Source organism: Chinchilla lanigera, unplaced genomic scaffold (assembly GCF_000276665.1).
Source record: "Chinchilla lanigera isolate Chin_1 unplaced genomic scaffold, ChiLan1.0 scaffold00115, whole genome shotgun sequence".
Lineage (NCBI taxonomy): Eukaryota > Metazoa > Chordata > Mammalia > Rodentia > Chinchillidae > Chinchilla > Chinchilla lanigera.
This window is the reverse complement of record NW_004955516.1, coordinates 1,172,538-1,199,530: the sequence shown is the minus strand read 5'-3', so window position 1 is coordinate 1,199,530 and position 26,993 is coordinate 1,172,538. Positions and strand designations below refer to the sequence as shown.

At 37.5% G+C, this 26,993-nt stretch overlaps 1 protein-coding gene across 1 annotated transcript in view; it reads left to right on the top strand.

The window, feature by feature from the left end:
- Positions 1 to 5,990: 5,990 nt before the first annotated feature.
- Positions 5,991 to 26,993, top strand: part of Rp2 (retinitis pigmentosa 2 (X-linked recessive)) — a 33,393-nt gene continuing 12,390 nt past the window's right edge. Inside the window, exons 1-2 of the mRNA XM_005409001.2 lie at positions 5,991 to 6,355; positions 22,364 to 22,496. Of these exons, the coding sequence (XP_005409058.1) occupies positions 6,254 to 6,355; positions 22,364 to 22,496 (235 nt within the window). The 5' untranslated portion in view covers positions 5,991 to 6,253. The remainder of the gene's footprint in view (positions 6,356 to 22,363; positions 22,497 to 26,993) is intronic.

Genomic DNA, 26,993 nt, shown 5'->3' with positions numbered 1-26,993 from the left:
GGAGTGTTTTCTCTAGTTCTGTGAGGTATGCTAATGGTGTTTTGATTGGGATTGCATTAAATCTGTATAACAAAGTATGGACTCACTCTCCTCCATCAGGCCTCGCCATCCCAGATGGAATACTAGGAGGTAATTTTTACTAAAGTATCAAATGAGCTATCTGGAGCAAAAGCTACCTTTTATAACTTTTTCTTAATATCTGAGGCTGACTGGGTAATAAACATGTCTTTAAGTATAATCTGTGCTATTGAATTGGGACCTATGGACATATGTATTCACTCAAAGAAAGAGACATAAGGGGCTGGGGATTTAACTCAGTAGCAGAGTGCCTGCCTGGCAAGCAGGAGGTCGTGAGTTCGATTCCTGGTACTGGAAGAAAAACAAAACAAAACAAAAAAACTACATCTTAATGTAAAGAAAGTTTGAACATAAGGCAATTCTGAACATTTTCCCTCTATTTTACAGTATGATTCTAGTTGTAAAATAGCATCATGATTAATATTTCCCTCTGCATTCCATTTTGGCTCTAGGGGTTGGTAGGCCATGAGCATGTGCAGAAAAAATAAAACTCTTCGTCAACACATAAGGGTCAAACATCTTCCACTGCTTAAGAATGCATTCTAAAGGGGTAAAAGACTTCAACATTGAGCCCCCCATGTCTCTGTCCAATTATCTCTGTGGAAGACCTCAAAATGATATATCAGAATGAGACTTCCAACTTGTTAGGTGACCAGACTGCTGATTTCATGTTTTCTAAAATCAAGGAATGAATTCTAGGAACAATGGAGGCTAAGAGTAGGGACAATTAATTGAGAGAAAGAAAGCTTCTGTCTAAGAGGGACAGAAAGGGGCCCAGAAAGTGGGTTGCCCCATATTTACTTTTTTTAGAAACTAGAAAATTGTGAACAGGGGAGGTAGGAAAAATAAGTCTACTCAAAAAAGTCCTAGGGCCTGTTGGGCCTGCTAAGGTGTTATTCATCTACATGTCAACCATTTTCTAAGATTTTGAAACTATTATTATACATACATTCCTTTCCTTGAGATTAAAACTAGGACCACAAAGCTACATCCCTAGTCCTTTTTACTTTTTTTTTTAAATTTTGAGACACTAAACTGCCCAAGCTGGCTTCAAATCCTCCCCACCTCAGCCTCCCAAGTAGCTGGGTATTATGCATCTTTTCATTAACACTTTTGTCTTGTGACAACAGTTATTTTGTCCAAGTCTTTTTCCACACTATTTTTAAAGTTTATAAACTACCTTACCTAGATGTTGGTGAATAACAATTATGTGAGTTGGAACCTACATGTCAGATGGAGATCTTTTTGGTGTACATAGGAAGTGAGGTATACATTTAGTGAGGGTGAAATGGGAAGTCACTCTTTTTTAAGTAAAATTCTAAGGATAAAAACAGATTTTCTAAAACACTGATTCACTCTATGGTTTTTTTTTTTTTATCAGCTTGCCACTTGTAAAAAGTACTGAAATGAATAATTAGAAAATTGAAATTCCACAAAAACTGATTTTATTATGGTCCAGAAATTGTGTTTTAGATATACTGACCATTGGGATTGTTTTGATATAAAAAGTTACTAGAATTACAATAGTTTATGCTTCTGCCATTCACTTCTGCCAAGTTTTTCTTGATTCCTTTATTGTCCCCTTCCCCCTAGAAATCTATCCTGTACTTCCTCTTTTGCACCAAATTTGAACTGTCTGTTACATGTTCTTTATTTTTTGTTCTCTCTCTCTCTCTCTCTCTCTCTCTCTCTCTCTCTCTCTCTCTCTCTGTGTGTGTGTGTGTGTGAAGAAATACTGTCTCAAAAATTTTATCTGGCTATATTTGGAAGCTGACAAATAGTTACTTATGGTGGTGTGAGACTGATCTCAAGGATGGTGGATATATTTTTTTGTTTTGTTTTGGGTTTTTTTGAGACAGGGTCTACTATGTAGTCCAAGATGGCCTTGAACTCACTATATAGCCCAGGTTGGCCTTGAACTTGCAGTGATCCTCTTTCCTCAGCCTCCCAAGTGCTGAGATTACAGGCATGTACCAGCACACCCAACATTTCATGTCTTAATGCAGGCTTCCATGTTACATTCTCAAGGTACACAGCAATTCACACTTCTATGACTGCCCACTGAATATCATCAGTATTTAATGAATAACCAACACTGAATATCATCAGTATTTAATATTTTTGTATGTAAGTCAGTGGATAAAAACTGAAAACTGTTATTTAATCTGTATTTGCTCACTACTATGATTGAGCATCTTTTCAAATGTTTGTTGGTTATTTGTAAACCCTTCTCTACCTAGTTATGATCTTGGCCTTTTTCAATTATGTTATTGTTGTTTTCAGTCAACTCATAGGACCTATATATTAGGTATAATAATACTTTGTGTATCAAAAAGTTATCTGCTTGTAGAATTTTTAAAAACCTTCCAATCCTCTTCTTTGGTACATGGGTAATACATTAATACTTACTATGGTAGCCAACTTCAGAGAGGACAACTCAAAGACCTACACCATATAGTATTCATTTCCCTTGTTTGGTCTTCTCACTTTATGAGTCAAGCTGGACTGCAGTTGACCAAAAGAACTCAGTGGAAGTGATGCTGTGCGGCTTCTGAGACTTATTGCTTTGGAGCCCTTTCCCTTGGAGTCATGTGTATGCCATGTGGCATGGGTGGTGAACCTATGGCACATGTCACAGTAGGCATGCAGAGCCCTCTCTTTTGGTATGGGAGCCAATTTGTCCCAGCAGCTAAGCATTGGCTATTCAGGTTTAATTGCAGTGTTGGCACTTCACAATAAATACGAGGGTTTTGAGTTGCAGTTTGGGCACTTGGCCTCTAAAAGTTTTGCCATTGCTGCCATATGTAGATCAATTACCCCAAAGCCATGTTGCTGTGAAGAGCATGTGAAGAGGCCCCGAGATTTCATTTGCAATGACTCTTGGTTAGCCCTCCTAACTATGTGAGTTAGTTATCCCAAACAAGCCTTTGAACATACTATGGAACACCGTTGAGTTGTTCCTGCTGCCCCTTGCCTAAAATGCAGATTCATGAGTAAAATAAATGCTGTTTTAAGCCATTACATATTAAGTGGTGTCTTGGTTACTTTTCTCTCGTTGCTGAGGCAAAATACCTGACACTCAGAATTAAAGGGAGAAAGGGTCTATTTAGCTCATAGTTTGTGGAAGTTTCAGTCCATAATCAGCTGGCTCCAAGGCAGGGTGGCACCTGGCAGAGGAGAACAGTTCATGGCAGGAGACAGCAAAGGAAAAAGAGCGAAAGGGAGGAGCAGCAGCAAGTCTCTTTCCCTCCTTTACATTATATGCAAACTACCTGCCACAGGGCAGCTGTAGCACTCACACCCATAATCCCAACATTGGACCATGGATCAATCATAAACTCTAGAAGACCGCCCCATAACTGTATGAGGCTTTGGGGGGACATCCAGACACAAGCCATAGCAAGTGATTTGTTGTGCAGCCATAGATAACTGAAACACTACTCCCCTTCCTTCCTCCTTCACTTGATGTTTCCTTAGGTGAATCCAGAGTGAGCAAGGATGTGTCAAGTCAACTCAAGCATGGGGAATTTTCCAGTTAACTTTCCTGGGGTAATTGACTTATTCATGCTGTAGAGGTATACCACTTCAAAACTATCTTTGCAGAAGTTACTATGGCACTTCTGTGGTCAACAAATAAGGGACCCAGAACTATCTCTCCAGCTTGTGGCCAGGCATAAACCCACAACCCAACATTTTAACATAGATGAATATATACATTAAGATGAAGGCAAAGGGCAGTATTCTACAGAAAAGAAGACAGTGTGTTGAACGTGATGGTACATTTGATAATTCTTATACTCAAGAGCCTGAGGCATAAGGTCTGTCAGTTTGAGGCCTGCTTGGACTGGCCTCAAAAATAAAACAAAATAGAAAGAAAAAAAGAAGCCACAAAGTATAAGTAGAAGGAGTAATTCATCTCTGCCTGGACTTGCAGAATTAGAGCTACTAGCACATTCATTTTCAGGACCTGCTCCCAATCAGGTTTGTATTATAGACTTCATCCCTGCTGGTACAGCAATTAGACCAGGGATGCATACTGAGCTATAGACAATCCATTACTGACTGCCCAGCAACTTATCACAGTATCTCCCTTGAGAGTCTGAACTAAGATTTAAAGACTATAGCATGCACTTGGACAGAAAAGCCAGGAAGAATCAAGATGGAACAGCTGTTACCAGTCATGTAGAGGCTCATTAGTAAGTGAAGAGATGGTCTGTATAAAATGGTGATGAGAATTCATGGGGGAAGAGAAAACAGAGGGAGAAAAGAATAAAAGAGTAAGATAGAGGGGGAAAAGAGCATGAGAGACCATTAGCTCTGTCCATTGGCTTTCTAATACCTGCTTTTTGTAATTTAACTTAATTAAAATTTGTGTAAGAGTGATGGTGGGATTGGAATTAACAGAAAGGATTTTCACTTTTATTTTAGGGTTTCTGAAAAGATCACTGATGGATACAGGTTTGTTTTAGGTTTGAATCTCATTAATGAATATTCCAAAAACAATGAGAGTTTTAGAAAGTGTTCCTCTAAAATTCATTTTGTTGCATTGTCTGTTCATGTGTTAGTTGTTTGGTCACCATAGGCATCAGAAGGGCAAAGCAGATGCTTATTTAGTTCCATACTTTCAGTGAATGAAAAAGGAGCAGATTTAAACTTGTGGACAACATAGGCTCTAGGCTCCCTGTTCAATCACTCTCATTGTGACCACAGATTAGTCCCTTCATGTCTCTGTATCTCCACTTCCTCCACTACACTATGTAATGACCACACTTTTAACATTCTATGAATATAAAATATATACTGAGGATCTAACCCAAAAACATCCTCACACAGAATTATCATCTGACTCTGAAGATGGAAAAAGGGCACTGGGCAAAGGCCTATTATTGCCTAAGACCTGAAACACAAATGTGCAGTAATTTCTAATACTTAGCACCATATTTTTCATCCTGATTGTGTAATAAAGGACAGGAAGCAAAAAGGGGAACGTCCTAATGCTCAAGTCAGATGCTCATTTAGGATACACCGTAGATGTGACTAAGTGTGGGAAAGTCAAAAGAACCAGATTTGAACCTGAACAGGTAAATATGCATTTGGTGTCCAGCAGAGATGTCAAAATACTGTATCTGAGAACCCCATTTACCTTTTTTATTAAATAAGCAATATATGTGTCTTGTAGTAAAATTTGACCCAAGTAATGTTCACATTTGGTGTATATATTTTTAAAAGTCTACTATCCATTCATTTCACAAACATTTTATTTCTATGATGTCTCACTATGTCACCCAGGTTGACCTCCAACACCTGAACTCAAGAGATCCTCCTGCATCTGTCTCCTGAGGATCTGAGACTACAGGAGTAAACCACGGAATCCTAATCTTGAAACTTTATTGAGTGCCCAGGATGGACTTGGGCCAGGCTAGGGGACTGGAAGATACATGTCTTTTGGTCTCAAATTCTCCGGTCATATAGGGAGATGATACACAATTATTTTACTAAGACTTGTGCAGTTTTAGAGCGGTACATGAGTTTTAAGAAAGCTGGTGGAAAGGGTGAGGAGTGGAGGAGTAAAGGAATCCAAACTTCAGGGCCTTCCTTCGTCAGCAGGAATCTCTGTTATGTCACAGTTTGCATCATAAAGCAAGCCCAACATTCCACTAGCATCCCTCCCGCTGCTAGCGTTGGGGAAACAGAAACAAGGGTAAAAAGACCCTGACACGAAGTCCAACAACTCACAAGCTACGAAGCCCCACCGAGTTCCAGGAGGGACGGTGCTGGGAGGGCAGGACAGGGCCGAGTTGGGGACCGGGTCTGCTGTGTGGACGCCAAACTCATCAGCCCGGCTGCTGTCGCTGGAGCCAGAAGCGGATTGGTGTGACTACGTGGGACGCTGTCCATAGGCTGCACAGAGCTGCTTGCGAGGCTTTCATTGGCTCAATGAGCGCTGAGCAATCATTGGCTGCGGTGGGTAGTCAGGGCGACTAGGGGAAAAGAAAACGGGGTGCTGGGCCTGGCTGCCTAACAGAGGCTACCGGGTGGCTGGACTGCTCCGCGAGGGTGATCCGCGGGAGTGGTGTCCCGGAGTGCTGCGGGGCCTGGGCGTCCAGGAGTCACACTACACTCCAGGAGGTACCTGAGCGAGTGTGCCGCCCGGCAAGACCCGCAGGCCAGCATCATGGGCTGCTTTTTCTCTAAGGAGCGGAAGACTGAGAAGGAGTCGCGGCGGGAGAACGAGGAAGAGCGGCCCAAGAAGTATAGCTGGGACCAGCGTGAAAAGGTAACCAAAGTCTTGCAGCTGGTGGTCTCTCTCTGGCCCCGGGCCCTGGCACAGTTTCCTTATGGCCAGGGGGCCGCCCCAACAACTGTCTGTCACTCTTTCTGTCTCTCTAATGGGAGTAGAGACCGGTGCACGACTTTTGGGGGTGGGGGACGTCCTGGAAAGAGGCTGTGAAATGCTGAAAGGGAACTTAGAGTTCGCAGTCTAAATTGACGGGCTCCACACCTTGACTTGTACTGACTTCCTGCCCCAGGATGGACTCAAGGAAGAGAAGAAGCCAAAAATGCACTGAATCTCAGATCACCTCACTGTGCAGGCAGCCGCCTGAGGGGTTTGGTCCAGTAGTCGAATTACACATGGGACTGATTGTCATCTCTTTGGCGGCTTACATTCGGTGGCCCTTTCTCTTTTGTCTACCCTCCCGGGCAAATCTCTTTGGAGCCTCATGATATAGTCCACTGGTGAATTTTCTCACTTACTCTTCAGCTTTGCTCTCCCTCTTTTGGAAAAATGAAGCTTGAATCAGTTTCAGAATGTAAGGTGAAAGTAATCGGCATAAACCAGGCAATATTTTACTGTTACTCTATATGAATGAAAACGCCCTTATTTTTACTTTTATATGCAGCCAGAAACCAAAAACAACTTTGAGAAGTCCCTTAGTCTTGCACACAACACACTTAGTCATACATTTCATAATGGTTCCTCTTTTTACATAGTTCTTCATTTGTACTTACTCAAATATTTTGTTAGTTTTATCAATTATTTTCCTCTTCCAAACAAAATGACAGTGTTGTTTTCTTTTTTTTTTTAATGAGCGTCATGAACACTTAACTCTTGCTTAGGACAACATATGTTTAACAGCAAAATACTTAAAAGTAAGTTATCAGTGGTTTGATATCACAGAACTTCCTTCATGATTTCCAGTCTCCAGCAGAATTTATTCATGTAGAGTCTCCAAGTGTCAGGTTTAAGAAATTGAAAGCTTTTTTGCACAATTCTAAGCCTCATATTTCTGTCTCTGATTCTCAGACCTTCCTTGGGTCATGTGGTATATTTTTTCTCTAGTATCCATACTTGATACCAGTATTTCATAATATAGAAGAGGAAAGTATTATGCTTATAGATTACATCTGTATTTTAAAATGAGTTGATGGGTGGTTTTTGAAAGATTCTTTTTGTTTGGCCTTAGGATTTCTAACAGTCCTCTTCAAGCTTAAACTGTCTGCCACAAAGAAAGTTGTGATTTTTTGTTTCAATTTTTTGTTTTGAAATCATAAGCTAAAATGGTTGCGCACACCTGTTGTCCTGGCACTCAGGAGACTGAGGCAGGAGGATCACTGCAAGTTTGAGGCCAGCCTGGGCTACATAGTGAGTTCAAGGCCAGCCTCAACTACATAGGGAGAACCTCTCAAACAAACAAAAAGTTATAGTAGTCTTGGTTATATCTAACAGAATTCATCATAAACTGTCTTACAGTTAACCTCTATTAACATAATGTTCAGATTAGTTGAGGTCTTTTATGTTAATCTTTCTTTTAGATTTGGGTATGTGGGTTTTTTTCTTCCTTTGCTCTCTGGCTAAATAAAATCATTAAAAAATTAAATAGTGGACATTAACATCTAAGCTCCTCCCAAAATGAACATGTAGAAAACTTTCAGCTGTAAGTGGGAAACATTTTTTGAGAACACTACTACATACTATAGTTGTACAAATGTAAGAGATGTTAGTATATGTAGTGTAAAATAAGCTCAAGCTTTTGTGCATGTATAATAAAAGTTTAATCTTTTGTTTTGCAAAGTTGAGCATCAAGGGCCCTATCCCAAGCCCCAAGAAAAGTTAAAATATTGACCAACTAATAAAAACTTATAACTTAATGAGCATTATATTTTTAAAACAACCAAATTTTAAAATCTTTTGGACTATTGAGAAAAATAATTATTAACTTAAACTTTGAGACAATGGTGATACGACATTTCACAACACTACTTTTTCTTTTTGGAATTTTTTTTTGTCTTGGAATTACCAGGAATTCTCTCTATGGTGCCACATTTACAATAGCTTGTTAAGTTTTTATATGATTTTTCCTAGTTCCTTACCTCCTAAGAAGTCAAGCTGATGTAGTGCACAAATGTTCTATTTTCGCCCGATGATAGATTTACTGAGCGTGGTCTTACTTTCTCCTAGAATATTTTAATTGTACCTTAAAAGAAATATAATGCAAATACAGCCTAGAGAACATAACATATGCTGCATGTGTATTATCAGAAATTATATTAAAAATTTAGGGTTCCATAATGTGGTCATCGAGTATCTTATGTATGGTTTTAAAGTTAGTTCAAATAATTACCATTCAACTTGTAAAACTAGGTATTAAAAACAGAATGAGTTGCCTGAAGTTTCCTTGCAACTTGGAAAAGTGGTGTTTAAATTTTCCTTAGGTTGTGTAATCATAGTGTCTTCATTAAAGGGCACCTCTTGGGTTTTGGGTTTTGAGTTAGGTAACTGGGTCAGTCTTAGGGGACTGAAGCAAAGAGAAATTGTCTCAATTAGAAAGAATGTTTGGGGACTAAGTGTCGTCATGGCAACTGACGTACTGTAGTCAATAGAGGAAGAAGTTCATTTTTTATTGCTGCTGACTTTGAAAAAGAAAAAAGCTTACTATACAATTACTGCACTGAAATGACAAATATTTTTGGATTGTAAGATCTGTGTGTTTAAATCATTTGGAAAGAAATGCTTTTATATTCATTGATCTGTATGCTGCTTTCCATAGGTAGGCAAATTATTATATATATATTTATTATTATTTTATATATATTTTATACATTTGTTTTTATATGTAAAATATATAATTATTATATATCATACATATATAATGTATATATTATGTTTAAACATCAAGGAGGACCTAAAATTATAATACTTATCCCAGCCTTCCAAGAGCTTACTGGAATTTTGGAATTACAATGGAACATTTAAGTTAAAAATGAGACAGAAGTACAAAAAAAGAGATTTTCATTTTCCAGTTATCCATGCCAGTATACCACCTCTTAAATAATAGAAATAAGGATTAATCCTCTAACCAATTATGGTATAAGTATGAAAGTTGTGATTTGTTAAACTCTAGTGTATCTATTACACTTTTTTTTTTTTGTACTGGGAATCAAACTCAGGACCTTGTGCTTGTCAGGCAGGCGCTGTGCCACTGAACTATATGCCCGGCCCCTTCTATTACACCTTGTATTGGTTACATTTGTGTCACATTTCACAGAAATGATACTAAACAAAAACTTTATGCCAGAAGTTCAAATATCTGTTGTGTAACTTTGGGTAAAGCTACCAAATTGTACATTTTGGGTTCCTTGCCTGTAAAGTGGGATAGTGCTAAAAATTTTGCCACTATGTAGTAAGGTACAGGCCTGTCCTGAATAAGAGAGGCTAGAAAATAATGGTCATTGCCAGGGATAGAACTTAACATAATTCCCAGAATTATTCATCAGTGGAAAGGGTGGCTTTGTGAAAAATCGATCCATATGTTAGAACATTTAGAGATTAGGTGGGGACCTGCTGAAAAATCTGCACTGAATAGGTGAGAGGTTGTTTTAACATTCTTTTAAGTATACAAAGTCTTCTAGTTATCCATTGCTATGTACCAAACTACCCCGAAACTTAATAGCTTGAAAAAATGGCAAGTATTTATTTTGTTCACAACTCTGCAACTGGTATAAGGACAAGCAGGGTTGGTGTGCTCAATGTGGCATCCGCTGTGGCAGCTTGACAAGGGGCTGAAATATCTACATTGAGGATGGCTTCGCCACGTAGCTGGTAGCAGGTTGATGCTGGCTTTCAGCTGAGAACTCAGATGGGGCTGAGGACCAGGTGCTCTCCATGTGGCCTGGGCTTCCTCACAGCATGAGGGCTGGGTCCCCAAGGCCAAGGGCCCCAAGAGAGACTGGCAAAAGCTGCATAATTTTGTCTAACCAATTTCTTTTTTAAAAATTTTTTGGAGGGCTAGGTGTCCATTAAAATGAAAAAAATCTGTTATTTTTATCTCAGATTATCGTGGAAATTTAACTGTGGACATACATTTTAATGAAAATGTTACATTGTTGCTCAGTAAATGAATAAGGTATTCACTTGTGTTTTCTTTGGGGGAAAATGCTTAACCTAGTAGCTGTAGGACATTAAACTGAATCAAATTAGTTCCAACATCTGAAATTTTTGATTTTTTGAAAGTATATCCATTACCTTTTAAGGATTACAGTAAGAAACACAGCCTAAACTCACTTTTTTGGCAGTAGTTGGGCCCTTTTTTATTTTGATGTTGTGTCTCACTAAGTTGCCCAGGCTAGCCTCAAACTTGTGATACTGCCTCAGCCTCTTAAGTTTCTGGGATTACAGGTGTACACCAGTGCGCCCTGCGTAAATTCATTCTTTTTTGTTTTTTTCATGTTTTTGAGACAGGGTTTCACTATGCAGTCCAGGCTGGCTTTGAACTCACTTTGTAGCCCAGGCTGGCCTCGAGCTCAGAGTGATCCTCCTGTCTCAGCCTCCCAAATGCTAGGATTACAGGCATGCATCATCACACCTAGCTATAGATTCATTTCTTAAATGGCTCTTGTGAAAGAGTAATATAAAACATGACCTCTTCTGGGTTTGGATGTGTAGGGGGAGTGATGTGCGATTGAACCCAGGCCTTTGCACTAAACTACCCCTCGCAACCTATTTTTTATGTTTTGTTTAAGACAAGGTCTTGCTAAATCACTAATTTATCCAAGATAGACTTGAATTTGCAATCCTTCTTCCGTAGCCTCTCAGAGTGCTGGGATTACAGGTATGCACCACCACACCCACTTATCCATGCTTATGATTTTAGGCACTCTGAGAACTATAACTTTTAGAAAATTACCATGAGTCTAAGCTTCATATTATTATTACCTTTTCTTTTGGAGTTTTCAGGAATTGTTGAGAAAACACAGCAACATATATTGTATCCTAAATTTCTCCTCTGAAGATTGGATTGACAATCCAAATGACTTTATACTACAGAACTGTATAGCTATAGGATTAATTTCTCCCCAGGAGCTAAGAAAGCTGGAATGTCCAGAGAAAATACTTACAAGAATAGTAAATTACATTGAACTCCTCAGCACTGACAGCTGTTGTGAGCTGAATGTCAAATTCACATGTTGAAGGCTTAACCCCTTAGTGTGGCTATATTTGTACTTGGAGGTCAACCTGTAAGAAAGTAATTAAGGTTAAGTTAGGCCATAAGAGTGGAGCTCTGATCCATAAGGTTAATATCCTTTTAAGAAGATTCACCAGAGAGGTAGAACACTCCCTGTGTGAGAATGAAAATTTATGCTCATTCTCATTCCCTCTCCTCCTCCTTCCCCTCCCCACACACAGAGGACAGGCCTGCTAAAGACAAAGGGAAGAAACTTTTTGCAGTTGGAGCAGACTAAGATGGGCTGCCAGGATAAAATATCACAGAGTGAGTGGGTTAAATAGCAGGACCTCTCATGACTCCATGTAAACCTGATTATTTACAAAAGTCCCTCCACCTCCAAATACCATCACCTTGGAGGTTTGAGCTTCAACAAAGGAATTTTGAAGAGACATAAACATTCAGTCCATAACACAGTCTTAGCCATTCCATAAGAAAATAGCTCAGTGATTTAAAAGAATATATTTTCTATCTTTGCAATAAGTCTTAACTCCAAGTAGCAATTTATATACATGAAATTTACCAGTTAATACTTTATACATCTCATAACATATCATTTGTCATGCAGAAAATACTAGGTAAATACTTATAAGTAGCAAGTGTTGTTTTATTTTTATCCAAATATTTTTACCTGCTTAATTCTCATGTAAGTATGCTTGTAGGTGTGCAAACTTATCTGTGTTCTAGGCAGAGATCATTTGGCCCAAATCTTGAACCCCAAACTAATTCCCCAGAAAACACACATAAAATTTTACATAAACATGTAAAACAGTTTCTAGTGCAATAAAATAAACCACGACTAAGTCATGAGGATTCCTCTTTCCCACTGAGCTTGAGACCTTGGTAGAGGTAGGTCAACTCCTTAACTTTTCCCTATACCTATTTGTGGCATTTTTTATCTTACCAACCCCATTGTGGGAAGTGGATCGGTGCCAAGAAGACCAGCAGAAAATGACCAGATCAGGTTTTTATCTTCTCTAAGGTCTAAAGCAGAAGTGACTTAAACCACTCTTTTATGTTCCTTTTTTTTACTTTGAGGCCTGTATTAGATCAAGACCCCATTGAGCCTGCTCCATGACTACATCCCCATCCCCTTCTACTGGCTTTTCGAAATGGAAGGCAACCTCAGACTCCTTTGACTACAGGCATGAGAGAGAAGAAAATATAAAAAGACCCAGGGGGGCTGGGGATTTAGCTCAGCGGCAAAAGCGCCTGCCTGGCAAGCGCAAGGTCGTGAGTTCGGTTCCCGGTACCGGAGAAAAACCAAAAAAAAAAAAAAAAAAGACCCAGGAAGGCACTAAAAGGAATGCTTCCATCAGGCTTTGTGTATAGTTCACAGTTCTTTTATTTTATTTTCCTACTCAGAAGATGGACAACTTAGTGACCCCTCACAATATCATTTTGCTCTTTTTTTTTTTTCCTTGCAATGCTGGGGATGGAACTTGGGGCCTCATGCATGTTAGGCAAGTGCTCTATCACTAAGCTACACTCCCAGCCCTGATTTCATTCTTTTTTTCTCTCTCTTTTTGAGACAGGGTCTTGCTAAGCAGTTCAGTCTGGCCGTGAGCTCACTTTGTAGCCCAGGCTGGTCTTGAACTCACAACGATCCTCCTACCTCAGCCTCCTCAGTGCTGGGGTTACAGATGTTTGCCACCATGCCCGGCTCTTTTTTTTTTTCTTCTTCAATTTTATTCTTGATCAATATCAGAGTTCACTTCTTTGGTGATGGAGTGGAAAAAGGGGTGTGGCTTGAGAAGCCTCAAGTTCTCCTTAAGAGAGTAAATGATTATCAAACTTAGTCACTATTCACATCTTAACCTATAGACCCGTGGTGGCGAACACATGCCACAGCAGGCTGTTTGTTATCAATGAAAGCTCTAAAAGTTTTGTCACCACAGATATAGACCATCTACCCCAGGTTACACTTTGAAGTAGCCAAGATTAAGTAATTAAAATGGATTCAACAAGTATGTGTGGAGTGTCTCTGTAATAGCAGGCACTGTTCTACTTGCTGGAGACATGGGTGAACTAAATAGATCATCCCTTCCCTCATGTAGTTTTTGTCTTGAGTGCAGAGGGGAGCTAGACAATAAGTAATATATAATATATTTTAGAAGGAAGGAATCATAGTACACATATAATATACTTATATATAGTATATTAGAAGGAAGCTAAGTGCTTTGGAGAAAAAGAAGGGTACAGAAGTGTTTTGGTTTTTAGTAGACTAGTTACAGTATCCTAGCCTAAACCTTCTGTTAGAGTAGAGAACACAGACTGATATTTAATGTAATGCAGGTACTCAGAATGTAGGACAGCATGCAGCTGGTGAGGAAACCTGGAACGCTTCCCAGAAAATGTTTCACAGGTGGGCACACAGAACTGAGAGAGGGCATTCTGGGTACAGGGAATCAGAGGCCATGTATACTTCACAGCAAGTATTTCAGTTTTGCCTAAGAATAATAGTCAATAGGGAAGGAACAATAGAAGCTAGGACTAAGTTGGTGTCACACAATGATTTATAATTTCTATTTAAATATTTCTAATACTGAATCATTTTCACACAACCTGGGATATACCCAACTTACTGTGACATTTTCTCTTTTTATAGAATTAATTTGCTGACTTCTTTGTGAATGGGCACGCATGAAATGGGCCAGAAGTTTTCTGCTTTTGTTAAATATCTGTGTAGTTTCCTTATTAGGGTCATTGTTGAGCATGTTAGTAACATGAGGTAGGATTATGCTTTCTTTTTCTGTTGTCTTTAAGGGTTTCCGTAAGACTGGGATGAATAACATTGGAATCAGCTTGTAAAACCAACAGGGCCTAGTGTTGTGTTTTTGGAGCACTTTAGCACTGCTTCTATTTCTTTAATAGTACATAGTGAACACCCCTAATCTGAAAATCCAAAATACTCCGAAATTGAAATTTTTTGAGCACTGACATGATGCTCAAGAAGTTGGAGATTTTCAGATTAAGGTTGCTCAACCAATAAAGCCTGTGCAAATATTCCAAAATTGGAAAATTGAAACCCTTTTGGTCCCAACCATTTCAGGTAAGAGATACCCAACTTGTGATAGCTTTCTAAGCTTCTAATTTCTTTTTGAGTTAGTTGTGGTAAGGTATTTTTGAAGATATTTGTTCATTTTGTGGATCAAATCTTTTCAAAATTGTGGACATATGGTTGGATTCTCTTTTCAACCTCTACATATGTATCCCTCTTTTAATTCATTATTGTTTGTGTTTTTGAACTTCTTAAATTATTCTTGCCAGAGTTTTGCCTATTAAAACCTACTTTGGGTTTTGCTGATATTTTCTATCATATATTTGATTTCCAAATCATTAATCTCTGCTATGATTTTATCTCTTCTCCTATGTGATATCTGGAGATTTAATTGCAAGCATCTTTAGATTTGCTTATGAGTTCTTTTTTTTTTTTTTTTGTCTTTTTGAGACAGGATCTCACTATGTAGTTCAGGCTGGCCTTGAGCTCACTTTGTAGGCCAGGCTGGTCTCCCAACGATCCTCCTGCCTCAGCCTCCCGAGTACTGGGATTACAGGTGTGTGCAACCACACCTGGCATGATTTCTTTTTTAATCCATGGGTTATTAGCAGTGCTTCTGAAACTTTCAGGTAGGTGAGGATTTTTTAGAAGTAATTTTTATTATTAACTCTTAATTAATTACACATTGGTGCCAAATCATGGTCTGTTAAGTTACCAATTTCTTAAAATTTTTTGAGGCTCTCTTTATGGGCTAGTACGTGATTTTTTAAATAGTCTTTAATACTTGCGTAAGAAAAATGTAGGTTACTTGTTGGATGTGGAGCTCAAGCTTAGTTATTGTGTGGTTCAGATCCTATGTATTTGTTGATTTTAATTTTTAAATTTTAATCAACAACCATCATTCATGTACCACTTGGTGGTTCAAGCTGGCCAGAACATGTTAAATCCTTCTGTGGCTCCCTATTACCCATAGGTAACTTCCTAGCTTTATAATTTGATCCCTGCCTACCTCTTTATCTTTGCAATATCTACTACCATTGCAATAGCACTGGTAATCCCAGACCACTTTGTTTTCCTCCTGCTTCCTGTTCACTGTTACTTTTGTCTGACATGGAAAGGAGGGATATTCCTTTATTCCCATCTCTTTTACTTGGGTAAACTTCAACTTTTACATCCTGACTTTGTGTAGGAAGTCTCCTATCCCCTCCAGGTGTCCCTCCTCTATACTGCCAGAATATTTTCAGCACTCTGATTACATGACTTAAATGATTTATTCAGGTAAGGGTTTACTTTCTTTAGGGAGAGAGCTGATCATATTCATTTTACTGCCTAAAACAATGTCTAGCTCATATTAGATGTTCAAATGTTTAGTTGACTAAAGATCCAGAACGTTATACTTTTTTAAGATCAAGATGCTTATAGGTGAGAAAATTGAGACTGGAAACCAAGGACCTCTTTTATTCCCTCATGCTACGCACCAGTGCTCCCTCCAGCACATTATGTAAAACTGAATAGATACAATATTTATTGTGCAGTACTGAATAAATCACTTTAAGCTAGCTTGGTAATGATTAAAATGATTACATTTTGCTTTGTTAATAATCAAATTTTATGTACTATATCTATGGGAGCCTGTCTCTGGTATGTAAATAGTTTTCATGAAATTTATACATGTACAAACAGTTCAAGAAGGAAATCACAATGGCCTTTTAGCGACTAGATAGATAGATCCAACCCAGGGCTTCATGGATGCTAAATACACAGTCTACCATTCAGCTACATCCCCAACCCCAGTGACTCTATTTTCATAGCTCAGTTAAAAGATTAATGTGTCAGATTAAAGGTGTACTATTTATAGATTATTTGAGCTACTGCTTAGAATACCTAAGGAAGGAAATGGTAAAATTTCATGACTTCATGACTTTTATCTATTGGGAGAAAAAAAATTGTTCTGTTTATTTTCTTACTGTGCTGCAAAGATTAGGAACTTATTTAGCTCTAAGAACTGGACCTGACACTCAGTAGGCACTTATATATATATATAAAATTCTAGACCAGGCATGGTGGTACATGCCTATAATCTGAGCACTCAGGAAGCTGAGGCAGGAAGATTGCCATGAGTTCAAGGCCAGGCTGGTTCAAGGCCACCCAGAACTACACTGAAAGATCCTATCTCAAAGAAGCAAAAAATATAGATAGATAGACAGATAGATAGATAGATAGATTTCAATTCAGTAAGAACTTATTAAGCACTGCTTATATACAAGTTACTGTTACTGTATTTAATGTATTATACAGTACACATTTGCTTTTCACATTTTTGCTTATCTTAAATAGAACTTGTAATTGATGACAACTTACAAATAACAGACTTCAGACTACTACCAGGTGTGGTGTCACACCCATGTAAACCTAGCACTCTGGGAGGCTGAGGTAGGATGATCACAAGTTCAAGCCCAGCCTGAGCAGCTTAGTAATTTAATGAGACCCTGTCTCAGAATTTAAAAAGAAAAATAAAAAGGCTGGGTATTTAGGTCAGAGTGAAGGCCCTACGTTCAATCATCAGTATGGCAGTCAATCAATCAATCAATCAAAATAATGAACTATAGTATGTGCTGGAGATGGAAATATATAGACAAAATTCTATGCCCTCAAAGAATTCCCATTCTTTATAAGAAATGATTTCCACAGATGCTCACAAAAGTTGTACTGTATAGTAAAGCATTACTTTTTATAATTATTTACTGGGGAAATGTCTGAGGAGTTTTAATTGGTTGGGGATAGAAAAGACATTGAGGAATACATGTTTGGACCTCTTGTGACTAAAAGATGGGTGGTACTGTGTTTTTGGTTTTCTGCTGCCCTGTTGCCATAGAGGGGTGGTTATGGAAATTTGCGATGGGAGTCAGGATGCCATTCCCAGGATGGCAAAGGTTATAATAGGCTTATGAGCAGCAGCTCTTGGTGAGCTCAAGAGGAGAGTTCTTTGGGTATCAGCTTCACATGAAAAATAATTGGGGTCAGAGGGGCTCCAGAAGCAGCAGTTGCTTTGTTACTAGGTGCTCTATTAGGGAGGCAGCAGTAGGATGTATTGATTATCCATTAATCATTTCTTCAGGAGGAATTTGTTTGAACTTAAAAACCAAACTTCCAGAAATGGAGAAATGAATGGAAAATTCAAGTCTCTTCTTGAAGGGATTATTTAAAATGTTGGAACATATCAAAATGAATAATTTTGGGAAAAAAACTAAAACATGACTACCTCTCTATAGTTATATATTCTATGATGTAGAAAACCCATGTGTGAAATGTACAAAGTATATCTGAGGTACAGTTTTCAAGACAACAGAAGCCAAAGTATAATTTAAATATTTTCTTTTGTGATTATGGAAATCTGATAAAAGCAGATTATGAATCTGATAAAGTATAGAAAAATATGCTCTGGCCTTTCTACCTAATCACATGTTAATCCAACGTTGGAGAGGTAAATACATTCATTGTGCTAATTCAACATTCACTGTGTTAATCCAGCATTGGGTAGGTAAATACATTCATGGTGATTTTTTTAAAGAATCTATATTTAGTCTTTAAAAATTAAATTTTCAGGTTAAACTCTTTGGCAGGTAATCAGGAATGGTCATAAACAATATTTAACATTTTAAAGAAAAAAGCCATCAAAACAAATAGTATTTCTTCATGAGTCACTAAATGTTCTTAGCTTTAAAACCTGCAGTATCTGATTGTGCAATGGCAGTGTTGTGTACTCTCAAAAAGAATATAACCAGGAAGAGTGATATTCTTTAGATGATTTTCTGATATATAATAGCAAAAATCTCACAACACTAATGGCTAGTGCTTACATAGTGTTTATGCAAGAAATTGGAAGGGATTTAAATGAATTAACTAAATACTCAAAACAACTCTATAAAATAGATGCTGTCATTCCCCCTTCTGACAGATAAGGAAAATGAATCACAGAGAGGGTAATTTGCGAAAGGTCACTCAGCCTGTAAACAGCAGAGCTGTGACTCATACATAGGTAGTCTGGTTCTGTAGGCTACAGCCTTAACCCTTAAATATGACGCTGTTACACCACTTCAGTGGTGAAGGAAAGTTGGTGCATGCCAGGTAGAGCAGGAATGTGACCGAAATCATGTGGACTAAAGAGCCCTCCAACCTAGGACTCTTTGGCTACAGCTGTCTAATTCTGAAAGCACAGAAACAATGGAAAAAAGAGAAAAAATAAGAAAGAAAAAGAAAATGCCAAGTATATGTGAAAAGAATATCCAAACATTCTGAAAGACAAAAGACATAAGGTACGTATTATGGTAAGAGAGATTACTTCCCAGGGAAATATTTGTAGAAACTAGTTAATTCTGAGTTGGAAAAGAAAAACTTGAGTCTCATATCATTAACACAAGGGTCCTAGGCCAATTTAGACTAGAAAAGTGATTGTATACTCTAGCTTTGTTAAATCCCAGGATTACCACAGAATTTTGTTTCACATTGTTCTTACAAACATATAATGTTTTCTCAAATATAAAATTTGAAAGCATGAGAAGCTTGGAAAGCTGCAGAAAGCACATTCCATATGGAGTCAAGAAAAATTTTGAGTCTTGGTTTTCTCACGTGAAGGTCAGACTTCTTGCTTGCTCTTATAAACATTACAGATATATACAGGATAAATTAGAGTTAAAGTAGTTTGAATTATTTTAATTATTTAAGCTGACTAGTTACCACTATTTTTAAATCTTTAGAAATAGAAGAATTTCTATGGAAAGAAGTCTTTTCAAATATTTTCAGTAATATATTAAAATATAATTTCATAGCTCATTGTTTAGATAATGGTATTTAAAGTTAATCCAAATTTTGTCAGTTTATGCATTTGACTATAAAATGATAGGTGAGAAGTAGTATAGAAAATCAGAAATGGAAATAAGATTGTTTCTGGTCTTTTAAGTAACTTTATCATCTGGCAGTTACAACCATGTAATTTCCTGCAATTTTTAAGTGTATGTTTCTTTTTAAGGAGATGGCATTGAGTGAAAGTTCTAAAAAAATTAGGAGTTTGAGCCAATGTGATTACATGATATAGAATAATGTAACCATAGGATGAAATACCATCAGCTACTAAAGCTGATTTTATAGTAGAATAATTGGAAAATATTCACAAGGAAAAAATTGTAAAATATTATGTAACTGATTTTTAAAAAAATTAGGTAAGTCTGAAATGTTATATACACTAAAATATTACCAATTGTGGCTATTCTTGGGAAGTTGATTATGACCACAGTTTTCTTCTTTGTAGCTCTGGATTTTAAAAAGAACATGCATTATTTCCATAATGAAGGACAACTAAAACTGGGGAGTAAACTAATCATGTACACTTATATGACAATGGACAGTGACATCTTTGATAGCACCTTGGTTGAGATATTTCTTTGTTTCTACTTTTTATTTTTCAAAAGTAAGAAAAAAAAAATATATATATATCAAAGCCTGCCAACAAATGTATATACACTTCAGCAGTTTTCTGTACTAATAATTGTCTGACAGCTAATGACCACCAGTTTGTGCACTTCTTATAATTGTAGAGGCCAAAGGTAACTTGTATAAATCTTATGATGTCTCAGTAAGCTTAGTATTAAAATATTTATACAACTTTCTTTTCCTGATGTATATTTTTTGGCAGTGTCTGTGTGTCTGTCTGTCTCTCTCTCTCTCTCTCCTAGTAAGTTTTACTTAATGTGGTTGCAATAACTTTCCATTTTAAAAAACTTACTGTCATAATTATTTTTAAAATTAATATATACTTACAGTGAACTATAGAAATAAAGAATAGTAAAGATAATTTTTTAAATCATTCATAATTGTATTATACCTTAAGCAATCTTTTTAGGAATAATATTTAGAATTATTTAGTCTGTAATCAGATGAACTAGGTTCGAATCATAGCTGTTACCTAATAATTTTATAACCTTGGGCAAGTGTCCTAACCACTTCCTCCCTTTGTTATCTCATCCATAACATGAATGCCTACATCAAGAGAGGGATAAATGTATTATTCATGTAAAGTACATAAAACTGCCTGGTATATAGTAAGTACTCCATAAATTCAATCTAATATTGTGCTATACCATACAAATTTGTACCATGGCTTTTAAAATTAAAAATTATTACATAAGATTCCTTCCATTTAATATTTTTGTTATAGCTAATGAGCTATGATAAATGTAATTAACTATAGTATTTCATCATGTAAATACATAATTTATTTAACCACTCTCCTCTCATTGGACATTTTCAGTATCACCAAACTAAAGCTTCCATCTGGTAGTTACGTTGTATTTCTTCTTCTCCAACACTGGGGATTGAACCTGGTCCCTTTGCACTGAGCTATATCCTCAGCCCTTTCTTTACATTTTATTTTAGGTCTCACTGGGTTGCTAAATTCCCCAGGCTGTGCTGGAATTTACAGTCCTCCTGCTTCAGCCTCCCAGAGTGTTGGGATTTATAGATGCATGCCACCACACCTACTTTAATTGTTTTAAATTGAGGATAATTAACATTTAGTATTTGACTCAATCTTAACAGTAGGCATTACAGTACTAATTTTTAAATAATTTTTTATTTTTATTAGTACGTTTGCAATTCATACATTTTACAGTTATCTTGGGGAGTGGTTACTTGTCCGTACTACAGCGTGTTTCTTCTATTTTAATCCACTTCCCCTTCCATCTCCCTCCTTCTCCTCCCCCAGTTCCCTTATCCCCTTTTTCGCACTTGTTAATATTATTTGTCTTAGCTCATGTTATGGCTTATCATGCTTACAGTAATTGGGATTATTAGGATCCTGTACATGGCACACCTTTATTCCTCTCATTTCCTCTTCCCCTCCTCCTCACCCCAGCCCTGTTCCCTTGGGCCACTTCCCTATTGCAAGAGATCCATCCCCTTTGTTCCTTTCTATCCATCCTTTATCATTTTCTTTGTACTTTGCCTCACTCAAATGAAAGATACTATGTGGTATTTAAGCTTGTGTGTCTGATTCATTTTACTCAACATTATTTTTTCCAACAAATATCTCAAATGTGTCATTCTGCATAGCCGAGTAGTATTCCATTATGTGCAGATTCCATATTTTCTTTATCCAGTCCCTTGTTGATGAATTTACCTACTATGAACTGTGCTCCTCACTGGTGCCTCTGTTTCTCCTGTACTGCATGGGCCACCTCCTTTGTATCACACAGTCCTACTTTTATCTCCTCTGTCATTCCCAGGGTCTCTTGTCACTTCTGCTCTTCTCCAAGCCACTGTCCTCCAGACTCCAGACACTTTGGCCTTGGAGAAGCTGAGTCACTGACGTTCACTGATCTGTCATTTTGTCCCTCCACTATTAATACTTAACCAAAACCACCTATCTGTAAGAAGGAATCTTGGAAAGTTGTACCTCATCCATGGACTTGATTCTTTCCGTGATTCTGGTTATAAATGGAGTTAGATGAGAACCAAATCAAATTTAATGCTGGGGTTCAATGTTAACCTCATGGGGAAATTTAATTCGGCTCTCGTCCAGTTTGGTTTGGGACCAGAATCATGGAGAGAACTGAGTTCGTGAGCCAAGGAACCTGTATATTTGAGAATGTTTTACTGCAAATGCCCCGATTTAGAGTTAATAACTAAAACAAAAATCAGCATGCTGTGTTGAATTTTGTGCAGAAAAATGCTTGAATAGGGTTACATTGTTTTTATCTCAAATGTTTATTTTAAAATCTAAATGAAATTTTATTTTCCACAGATGGTTGGTAAAGGCTTTTTCCTAATTCAGACAAAAGAAGTGTCCATGAAAGCTGAGGATGCAACAAGGGTTTTTCAGAACAAAGCACCTGACTACCTTCCCCTTCTAAGTAAAGGTAACTTCTGGATAATTGGTATATTTCTGTGGTTATTTTCTTAACATTACGATTTGATTTGTCCTTACTTTAAGATTTCTCTTACTTTGTCTTCTCATTTGTTATATGCTTTTCCTGTTACTGTTCAGAAATATCAAAATTTCACATCATATAGGAAGCCCTGCATAACTGACCAGAAATTAGGCATTAGTGCTTTCCTTGTAGTCTGTTCTTAGTACTTAATGGTCACATGTTATGTGCTTGTTATTTTTAGTCATTATTATTATGCTTAACATTTTATACTACCTGCCTGAAGTTGCAAAGCACATGATGTGCTTTGATCATACTGAGAAAGAAATAAGAAATATAAATAAAACGATACAGTATTTTATGTATTTAATATGATTGATTAACTTCTCATGTAGAATTAGAATTCCCCCAATGAACACCACCAGTACATTTCAGATACTGGATACATGTCTGCAGGAGAGGAACTGGAGTTTGTTGTACCCTCCTGAAGGGTTGCCCTCTCCTTATCCATGTTTGACGCTGTACTGACTCTAGAGGGCGGAGTACTGTTTATCTGCTCAGAGTGGGGGTGTTGTTTGCTCAAGGTAAATTTTAATTTTAAAAAAACCCAAACCTTTAAACTTTCAGCAGCTTTCAGAAATAGAATCATGTAATACGTGTAATGAATAACTTAAAGTGTGAAGGTTAGGAATGATGTGAACATATGAGTAGGTCTAAATTAATGATTTCTTATTTGATGTTATTGAAGTAGTACCATAGTATTGCTCCAACCCAAATAATAGTATCTGCATTTTGTTCTATTAGTGTAAAACCTAGATCTAAAACAGAGCTTATAGGAATTTCAGGAAATAAACTTCATAGAAATAGGTCTTTAAAACCAGAGATGAGGCAGGAGGATTGTTGTGAGTTTGAGGCCAGCTTGGGCTACAAAATGAGTTCAAGGCCAGCCTTAACTGCATAGTGAGACTCTGTCTCAAAAAAGATAAAAGCAAAACAAAACAGAGATACCCATAGGAAGTACCCAAAGACTGATGAAGTCATGTCAGAAAGTCACAAGAGCCAACTGGAAGGAGTTTCCACCGGACAAATTTGGGCACAATTTGACCATTACAAAGAACGTTGGAAACTGGAGGGTGTAGCTCAAGGGTGGAACACTTGCCCAGCACGTGCAAGGCTCTGGGCTTAATATCGAGAGAGAGAGAGAGAGAGAGAGAGAGAGAGAGAGAGAGAGAGAGAGACAGAGAGAGAGAGAGAGACAGAGAGAGAGAGAATGAGACAGAGAGAATGAGACAGAGACACAGAGAGACAGAGACATAGACACAGACAGACAGAGAGACAGAAAGATAGGGAGTGGGAGGAGGAGAGGAGGGCAAAGATGTTGAGTCAGAGGAGAAGAGGAGGGGAGAGGAAGATAAGGAAAAAAGGGAGAAAATGAAGGTAATAATTTAACAACAACAGAAATCCATGCCTCCATGGTGATAAAGAAAGGAGAAGAGGAAATAAAGGAACACTCCTCTGCTGTTTACAGACTATTGTGAACTAATAAATGTGTAAGGAATGACAGACTGGAAATCACTATTTTCCAACCTCAATGTAATAATTACTTTACAGAAAAATTATCAGTTGATGCTAAAACTATTGGGAGAAAAGCTGCTAAGAAGTAGGATATTTATACATTCCAATTCAGAGAGGAAACATACCTTTACAGCAGAGATTTTGTGGTAACTCGATTAACACAGTGATCAACTTAGTGTCAGCGATGAGTAGCCTGACATTGTGTTTCTTCTGATGAGCTGCAATGAGAAATACACCACACCGCGTGTGAAGTATTCTTGCCAAAAGTATTTCACTTAAATCTTATCAAGCCAAAACTTAAATTCTAGTTTATAAGAAGGAAAGGAAATGTGCTAAATGATACCATGAGGAGACAATGAGCTAAATCCAAAGTAGAAGACATTCAATAAGACAACTAGCTAGATGTCTTCAGGGGCTGTTGGAAAACAGAAAAGATGGCGAACTCTTCTGGATTAAAAGAATCTGAATAGACCTAACAGCTGACTGCAATGAGTGAACTTTGGTTAGATTTTGGATTAGGGGTGAGCTGGGCTATAAAGCTATAAATGGCATTTATAGTGGCGCAAACTGAGGAAGTATGGAAATGCTATGGAGTATTCTTATTTCCTGAGGTATGATAATGGTATTGTAGTTGTCTAGGAGAAGCATGCTGGGTGTCATGTTAACAGAACAAAAAACAAGGGTATGCACATGGTATGTGGCACGCAATGAAGCAAATGTGGCCAGATTTTGACTTGGAAGGTTCAGGTTAAGGGCAAAGGGAGATTCATGCTGTTCTTTCAATTCTCCCATAGTGTGTGAACTTTTTCCAAGTAAAAGCTTGAAGAAAATTTAAAAACCGCCCAATTATGTATTGGTTCATGCGGAAGAGTAAGCAGGCTGCCAAGCAGCAATTAAGGTGGCTATCGACCATCCTAAGGCAAAGTTTCTCAAGCCTGACACTACAGATGTTTTAGCCTACATAATTATGGATTATGGGTTATTATCTTGTGCCTTATCAGATACTTAGCAGCATTCCTGGCCTCTATCTCCTAGATGCCAGTTGTTCTAGTTATTGCAACTGAAATTGCTTTTAGACATTGTGAAATGTCCCCTAGGGGGCAAAATTGCTCCTAGTTGAGAAACACTGTTCAAAGGTGGCCTTATTCTTGAAAATTCACTTACATCTCAGTTTACTGCCACCTCAAAGTGTCTACATTCTTCTCTTCAATTAAAGTAGTCACAATTATTTTTTAGTTCATAAAAGCTATTTGACTGATTTAAAAGAATTTAATATTTTCCATTTTGAGAAATTTCCAAATCTAACTAATTCTCAGAACCATCTAGGGTGCTTTTATTTTTTTACTTTTTATTTTTTGGTACTGGGAATCAAACTCAGGACCTTGCGCGTGCCAGGCAGGCACGGTGCTACTGAGCTATATCCCCGGTTAGGGTGCTTTTAAAAATAAAAATTTCTGAGCAACTACTTTGAAGATAACAATACGTAATATAACAACCATTGCTGATTTCCTATCATCTTATTTTGAAATTGTGTATCGTTTTTATAGTTTTTGTGTTGTTTTATTTTTGTCTTTGTTTTTGTTATTTTGTTTTTGTTCTTTTCTCTTTAAAATAAAAAATAAGAATAAAAATAAAAATAAAAATTTCCAGCCAGATGTGGTGGCACATGCCTCTAATCCCAGCTACCCAGGAGGCTGAGGTGGAAGGACCACAAGCTTGAGACTAGCCTAGCCAACATAATGAGACTCTAAAAAAAATCTATATACATGTATGTGTGTATAATTAATATACAGTCCCCACCCCTCAGTTCAAAAAGAATGATTCAAAAAAATATGAGATATGTCCATAAAAATCTGCATTTTAATAGTTTCCCAGGCCGAGCATGGTGGCACATGCCTGTAATGCCAGCACTCGAGAGGCTAAGGCAGGAGGATCGTTGTGAGTTCGAGACCAGCCTGGGCTACAAAGTGAGCTCAAGGCCAGCCTGACCTGCATAGCGAGACCCTGTCTCAAAAACACACAAAAAAATAGTTTCCCAGATGATTCTAAAGATTAGTTAGATGGCTTACTTTGGTTTAAAGGGTCATTTATTAATTTATTCAACAAAATAGTAGATGTATTCTGAGAAGTAGCAGAGGTAGAGTCCAGTGATGTAAGGTCTTGTAGGATACGGTAAAGACAGCATTCTAGTCTGAATGAGATGGGAAGCTTCTGGACATTTTTTTGGTCTTTTAAATGAACTTTCCTATTGGAATAATTTTAGTTTTATAGAAAAATTGCAAAGATAGTACAGAGAGTTTGTGTATACCCTTTGGCTAGCTTCTCCTATGTTAATATAACTATGATACATTTTCAAAACTAAGAAATTTACATTAGTAAAAAGGCCATTAACTCCAAGTATAGACTTCATTAAAATTTTACCAGTTTAGCCACTTGTGTCCTGTTTTGATTGTAATCTAAGAATGTAATCTGAGATCTCACATTGCTTTTTGTTGCTGTCTCCTCAATCTTCTCATCTGTGATAATTCCTGTCTTTCCTTGTTTTTTTGTAACTGGAAACTTTTGAACAGTTCTGGTCAGTTATTTTGAAAAGTGTCCCTCAGTTTGGCTTGGTCTGCTGTTTTCTCTGGTTAGACTAGAGGTAACAGCTTGGGAAAGAAGGTAAAGTGCCATTCTGTTCGCGTCTCATCATGGGGCACATGATATCAAAATAGGGTACTATTTGCCATGGTTTTCCTTTGTAAAATTTTTGTTTTTTCTGTACTGTTTTCTGGAAGTGAGGTACTAAGACTAGCCCCCACACAATGATGGGAGAATTAAGCTCCATCTCCTAAAGAAAGGAATGTCCACATATATTATTTGGAATTCTTCTAAGGGTTTTGCCCCTTCTTCCCCATTTATTTATTGAATCTT